General features: G+C 66.1%; 1 protein-coding gene across 1 annotated transcript in view; it reads right to left on the reverse strand.

Annotated features, from left to right (window-relative positions):
- Positions 1-246: 246 nt before the first annotated feature.
- The window catches only part of CRELD2 (cysteine rich with EGF like domains 2), a 7,468-nt gene continuing 830 nt past the window's right edge, over positions 247-6,884 (reverse strand). The window contains exons 2-10 of the mRNA XM_040233603.1: positions 6,535-6,617; positions 5,927-6,037; positions 5,562-5,653; positions 4,908-5,084; positions 3,761-3,856; positions 2,644-2,727; positions 1,751-1,846; positions 1,320-1,466; positions 247-500 (exon numbers count right to left, since the gene is read on the reverse strand). Of these exons, the coding sequence (XP_040089537.1) occupies positions 451-500; positions 1,320-1,466; positions 1,751-1,846; positions 2,644-2,727; positions 3,761-3,856; positions 4,908-5,084; positions 5,562-5,653; positions 5,927-6,037; positions 6,535-6,617 (936 nt within the window). The 3' untranslated portion in view covers positions 247-450. The remainder of the gene's footprint in view (positions 501-1,319; positions 1,467-1,750; positions 1,847-2,643; positions 2,728-3,760; positions 3,857-4,907; positions 5,085-5,561; positions 5,654-5,926; positions 6,038-6,534; positions 6,618-6,884) is intronic.

A 6,884-nucleotide genomic window follows, 5' to 3' on the forward strand; every position in this document is an offset into this window, starting at 1 on the left:
GACCTGGCCCTGGGGGTTCTCTTCTGACTTCTTCCCACAAGGTCCCTAACGACACTCACTCTAGGGCCCACGGGGGGCCCTGAACCCCCTTATCAAGGTTCCGCTGGTGCTTGCAAGCCTTTGGGGGTGAGCAACAGGAACCACTGGGGGGCCCTGCAGGCCCAGGGCTCCAGGACTGGGGCAAACTCCACTCGAAAGCTTCCGAATGTTTTTAACGAGACAAACCCACATGTGTTCTCTGCCAAATTACCTTCAGGGGCCAATTTTATTATAAAGAACGGTATCAAAATATACAAATCTGTTAAAGAACAGCCAAGAAACGCAGCTTTTGAAGGGTCCAGTGAGCACCGTCCATTCCAGGAAGGGGCCCCTGGAGCCAGCGGCCAGCACCAGGCCCGTCGGGACGACAGTCTGAATAAGTTAGGGGCGGCGTGGCCAACGCCGTGCTGGTCATAAATCTTCCCGGGAGGGGGGCTGTGTCGGACTTGCCTCTGTGGCTTCTGTAAGAAAACAAAGGTCGTTAGGTAAAATCCTGGCACAAGGGGCCCCGCTGGAGCCGTGGTGTTGAGTGGACAGCTTGCCCGCAGCCCTGAGGGGCCTGCACAGCTGGGTTGTCTCCCCAGGGTGGGTTGGGGGCGCCGGGACAGGCGGCCGCTGTTAGTCTGGATGAGACGAGAGCCCGCATCGTGAGCCCTGGCACAGGGGGCTGAGCGGGGTGGCCACAGCCCCTCCGGGCCTTGCTCTCTGCTGCCCACTGGGCCCCCCATGGTCCTGCCGGGGCCTCAGCTCCTCCTGGAGGCCCAGCCACCAACCTGTGGATGTCCCACACTCCCCAGGATGCGTCTGGGACCGTCTTGGAAGAACTGCACCCCCCATGGGACATGTGTGGACGTGACCTTGCTTGGAAATTGGGTCCCTCCCGCCAATCGAGGTCACTGGGGGTGGCCCTGAGCCCATGAGTGGTGTCCCCACAAGCAGAGGGAACTGTGGACGCAGACTCCAGGGAGAAGGCCACGAGAGCACAGAGGCAGAGGCTGGAGGGACGCGGCTGCACGCCCAGGAACGCCAGGAGTGACCCCCAGAGCCGGGAGAGGCGGGAAGGATGCTCCCGACGGGCTCCGGGGAGGCAGTCCCCAACACTGGAGCTCAGGCGTCCCGCCTGCAGGGCTCTGCGGTTGGAGCCACCAGGGCTGTGGTGCTCCCCTGCCACCCCCCGCGAGCTCGTCTCTGCGGGAGCTCCCGGCAGCCCAGGGCCACGTGCGTGGACTTCCTGACTCGGGGGCGAGGGGCGCGAGCAGAGGCGGCCGGGCGTCACTCACCAGCCCCCGCCGGCCTGGTCTGCACGCAGGTGCCCTCCGCCTCCTCGAAGCCGTCGGGGCACACACAGACGAAGCTCCCGGGAGTGTTGTAGCAGTTCTCATTGTCCCTCAGGCAGGGCTTCTCTGCCAGCGAGCACTCATCAATGTCTGAATGAGAACACTCCACTGCACGGGTGACCTCACTGGGCAGACAGGCCCAGCAGGGGTCGGGGGGTTTGAGGGGGCAGGGGGGGTTCACCCGTGCACAGAGGCGGAGATGGGAGGTGCATCAGAGAAAGGAGGGAGGGGCTCAGCAGGAGACCTGGGCGGTTGTTTGGGGAGGGGACAGGCAGAGGCGTGAGGGCAGGAGCTGCGTGCCTCCCCAGGACCCTGTCCACACTGGAGCATGGCCCCCGGGAAGGCCCCCCGGTGGAGCAGACGCACCCGCTGACCTTCACACTGGCCGCTCTCCTTGCTATAGCCGGCCATGCACTCTCTACACTGGGCGGGGCCCTTCCCGGTGCAGCCCACGCAGGTGGGGTCACATTCTGCAACGAAGGGAGGGGAGTGAGCCTCGTCCTGCAAGAGCCATGCATGGGGCTGGGGAGGGCTTGTGGCCGGAAGAGCCGGTGTCCCCACCCTTCGACGGGTGGCCCCCCATGCTGCCCCGGCAGACAGCCTGCGTTCCTGTGACGCTGCTGGGGCATGTTGTGCATCCGTGGAGCACGGAGCTGCGTGTCCGTGGAACATGGAGACAGGACGCTGCGGGAGGTGTGAGCCACACGGGCCGCTGCTGGGCGAGGAAGGGGCACCACCTCTGGGGCAGGTGGCCCAACTCGGAGACTGATGCAGGCAAAGTGAGGAGCAGCGTGCGAAGCTCTACCTAAAGGGCTCTCCGAGTCTGTAACTGGAGAACACGCACGGCTGAAATATTCAACCATGTGGGCTGCTGGAGACCAGACATCAGCACGCTCCTAACGACACGACGCAGAGAAACGCCATGGACAAACACGGGCACAGTGTTGTTGAGGCAAAATCGAACAGGGGACAAGGCACCGCGTCAGATCAGCACTGCACTGACCCCAGGGCCTTCCCGCCAGCGGGCAGTGCTGTCTCCTTGCACCTGAGTTTCCTGACGGTCGGGAAATGGCTGGTGCTTCTGTTGCCACCTTAAGCTTTTTAAGTGGGCAGCGCGTGCAGGGGTCATGCAGACAAACGACAGACGCCTGGGGAGCTGGCCGGACGGGAGGCCAGGGCAGGCGGGGGGATGGACGGGGGTAGGACAGACCGGGGCGGGGTAGGACAGACCGGGGCAGGTGAGGCCAGGGCAGTGGGTGGCGCTCACCCTCACACACGAAGGAGCCGTTGATGTTCTCACAGTACTGCGTGTCCTCGCAGGGCGGCGGCTCCGCCGCACATTCATCCACGTCTGAAAACAACAGCACGGCTGAGGGGTGGCCCTGACCCGACCCCGGCGGCCAAGGGCCCCTCGCCTGGGGACACGTGGACGGCCATCATCCGGGGCCTCTGTGTGCAGCGGGCACAGCGCAGCGGCTGAGCACGAGTCCCTCCTCAGGGCCGTGGAGGGCACCACGCCCCACTCAGTCTGGGACCTGAGGCAGGAGGCCCACCAGCCATGAGGCTGAAACCAAACCCGGGGCTGGACCCCCAGGAGCAGCCGGGCAGCACAGGGATGCCCACACCCCCCAGGAGCAGCCGGGCAGCACAGGGACCCCCCAGGAGCAGCCGGGCAGTGCAGGGACCCCCACGCCCCGAAGGAGCAGCTCTAGGCAGCACAGGGACCCCCCCCCCCCAATGCCCTCAAGGAGCAGCCCTGGGCAGCACAGGACCCTCAGGAGCAGCTGGGCAGCGCAGGGACCCCCACACCCCCAAGGAGCAGCCCTGGGCAGCACAGGACCCCCCAGGAGCAGCTGGGCAGCGCAGCACGCCACCCCAGGCCCTGAGACTCTGCAGGCGGGGCTACAGTCCAAGCGAGGCCTGAGGGCGGGCGGTGGGTGGTGGGAGGCCAGGCCTGATCAGGGGCCTCCCGAGCACGGCACTGCGCCGTCACTGCACTCAGAGGCTGCGACCTCCCCGCAGTGTCGCCCTGCCAGCCCCGCAGGGCCCAAGGGAACGTGACTGGGCCTGGGTCAGGCTCCTCTCCTGAGCCAATAGGACCCCTGAGGCCACAGACAGCAAGGCCGTGGCCACCCTCCCAGCCCGGGGTCCAGGCCGCAGAGGGTTCCCGCGGGGCATCCCACCCGCAGGCAAAAGCAGCCGCCTGCAAAGCCAGCCTCCACCTGTGACCCCTTAAATCACGACCAGGGACGTCAGTCTCCCCCAGCACGTCCGCAGCGGGCAGAGCATGGCATGTCCTGCGGGTGGCTGGGCCGGCAGAGCCCACGGAGGGCGGGAGGTTCGGGGTGGGGGGTGCGGAGGGGAGGGCCACCTGCTAGCCTCACCCACGCAGGCGTCGTCCTGGCGTACCCAGCCCACTTCGCACTGGTCGCAGTCTCTGCTGGTGGGGCCCACGCACGTCTTACACGCCTCGTCACAGGCTGCAAGGCAGAGGCAGGCGCGTCTCAGGAGCAAACTCAATGCAAAGGTGGTTTTGGGGCTTAGGAACTGACATATGTTAGGGTGAAAACAAGCAAAAATCCCAAAGCGGCAAGACTTATTCAGTAACAGAAAAATACATTCATGTAAGTCACAACACTGCACTTAAGGAGAAAAGACAGTACGTGGGGACTTCCGCGCCCGGTGGTGATAAAATTCTTAGCAGAGGAGGACTCAGAGGAGCTACTTGTAAGCGTGGAGCCAGACCCGGCTGGGTGTGCATGCCGCCTGCCAACATGCGTGGTCCTGCCAGGCCTGGGGAGGTCTTAGGTAGGAACGGGGTGGCTGGCCTCACTGTGGGCAGGCCTGAGGGCGCGGCACAGCCCCCAGACCTGACTGCCGGCGCCCGCCACAGTCCTCCGAGGCAGGGACAGCCAAGGAGGAACACACGTCTCCCATGGCCTGCTCCCTGGATTTACACGTCGGAGGACACCGCCCTGGGCTGACGCAGCCTCATGAGCGGGGTGCGGGCCTCCCCAACTGGAAGGGTCAGTGTGTCCATCCCAGCTGAGAAGGCTCCATCTGTGACCCCACGGGCACATCTCGGAACTCACGGAGGAGCCAGGGACAACGGCCGGGGAGCCTTCAAAGAGCCTGACGGGGGGGCCACCCTTCCCACACCAGGGTAACCAAGGTGGCGAGCCTTCCTCACAGGGACCCGGGGGCCACACTGCGTGGCCCCTGCTGTCCCATTCTCAGCCACACCACCGGCCCCCCGGAGGCGCGCCGCAGGCACAACCAGCCCACTCCCGCTGGCGCCGAGCTTGCCGCCGGCGCAGCAGGGCCGCACAAGCCTCCAGAGGCCACAGCGCCCAGGCCCAGCGTGGCTGTCAAGGAGCTGACGGTGCCGTGCTGCCCGTCCAGGAGGCTGTCGGGGGTCATCACCGCACGCTTCCCTCCACGGCTTGTTCAGGGGCAGGAAGCAGGACTGTGCCCAGCCCCCCAGCTCTGCCGGTGCGGCCCCTGCTCCCGGCCTGCGGGTGCTGCCGGTACCTGAGCAGATGCTGTGCGTCCCGCTCGTCGGCGCGCGGAAGTAGCCGTGCATGCAGTCGGTGCACAGTGGCCCCTGGTAGCCCAGGTGGCACTGGCACGACCCGTCGCCCTCCCGGGTGCCGTCTCCGCTGCAGTGGCCGTTCCCGCTGCAGGGCCGCTCAGACCCGCCCTGGCACGCTGCGAACACGAGCTGCTCAGAGGGCGTCTGGGAGCAGAGGGGGCCCCGGGGAGCCCCCGCCATCCACCAGCTCAGCTCCAAGTCCCGCTGCAACCCCAGGCCTGCCGTGCCCTTCTCCGGACACACGGGCCCCGGCCTCACCGGGGACACGGGGCCGAGGAGGGGACAGTGAGGACTCCTCGCTGCAGCCACGGACCAGCAGGACCGCGGGCAGGCTGGGGCGGGGTCTGGGCGCCAAGATGATGCCCTCTGCCCAGGGGATCGACCTGAACTTGTCAGTGACGCCTGGACGGAACCCTGAAGGCTGGACGCCCCGGCCTCTTGCACAGCGCTCTGCTGGCGGTGGGCCTCCTCACACTTAGCGGGCAGCACCAGGCAGCTGGGAGGGGGCAGCACCCAGGCCCGTGGGAGCCGCCGCCCCTGGAGCCGCGACAGGAACGACGAGGACACTCGAGGGTCCCCAAGGAAAGACATACCCAGGCAGTCTGGCCCGTAAGTCCCCGGAGGACAACAAGCTTTCAGTGTCTGCACACAAAACCATTCAAATAAGTCAGGATGCTTCTTCTTCCTGAGGATGTAAACAGCATCCACTGAATCTCACGTGGTGGATTTCCTCAAAACAAAACCACAGTTGAATGTAAGGCGCTTCTGAGCATCGTGGGACCCAGGAAACGAGGGCCTGTGGCCAGCAGACTCTCCCAGCTAACGCCCTCGCCAGGGTCGCTGCCCTTCGATGGCACAGGGCGGGAATGTGGGCGAGGGAGGTATTGGGTGTGGAAGCCCCCATCTGCGGCGCGTTTCGAGCCCCAGGCGCGGCGGGCGCCAGGTGCCGGGCACTCACAGCCGCAGCCACCAGACCTCCAGGTGGTCCTCCTGCTCCTCCAGCAGCTGGCTGCACTCGAAGTCGCTGGCCTCACACAGGCCCTCCACGATCTCCAGCAGGCGGACTTCGCTGAAACACAGGGCCGGCAGCACCGTGAGAGGGGGCGTGCGGCACCTCGGGGCCCAGCGTCCATGCTCCAGGATGCCTGGAGGCCCCCTGCTGCCGGGGAGCAGCCACACTGGTGTTCAGTGAGAACAGACCCACGACAAACACCCAGCTGGGGCCGGGGGACATCACTGCCAGGCAGAGAGCTAAACGCAAAGGGTGCGGAGGTCAGGGAGGCCTGTTCCTCCTCAGGGAGAACATCAAGTGTGGGGTCCACCCAGGGAAGCCCGGCAATGGGCTAGAGCTCTGGGTGGGGGCGGGGCCAGCCCCACCTGTGTTTTGAAAAGACCCGTGTCTGCCCCTTGGAGGGCGAGGGGACAGCCAGGGGCCAGAGGCCCACGTGTCAGCCCCAGACAAGGACAGGTGACTGTGCCCAAGGGACCCTCTGTGTCTGCAGACTCTCCCAGGGACACATCAGGCCCCAAAGGCGGGCGCTGGGCCAGTCAGAGCAGGGTGCCCACCTGAATTCATACTTGGACAGCGTCTTCTCCTCCCAAGCTGTGTTCCCACCACCAAAGTTCTTCTTTGCCGTGTCCACCATTCCCTGTGGGGAGAGGGCCGCACAGGATCAGCCCTGCTGCTTCACATCTGTCCATGGAGGGGCAAGCCAGGCTGAGGTGGGGTGACCACAGTCCACGGAGGGGTGAGCCAGTCCATGGGGGCGGTGAGCCAGTCCACGGGGGGTGAGCCAGTCCACGGGGGGGTGACCCAGTCCACGGGGGGTGACCCAGTCCATGGGGGTGACCCAGTCCACGGGGGGTGACCCAGTCCCGGGGGGTGGGCCGGCCGTGGGGGGGTGGGACGGGAACGG

The sequence above is a fragment of the Oryx dammah genome, unplaced genomic scaffold, assembly GCF_014754425.2.
Source record: "Oryx dammah isolate SB20612 unplaced genomic scaffold, SCBI_Odam_1.1 HiC_scaffold_29, whole genome shotgun sequence".
In the NCBI taxonomy this organism is placed as follows: Eukaryota; Metazoa; Chordata; class Mammalia; order Artiodactyla; family Bovidae; genus Oryx; species Oryx dammah.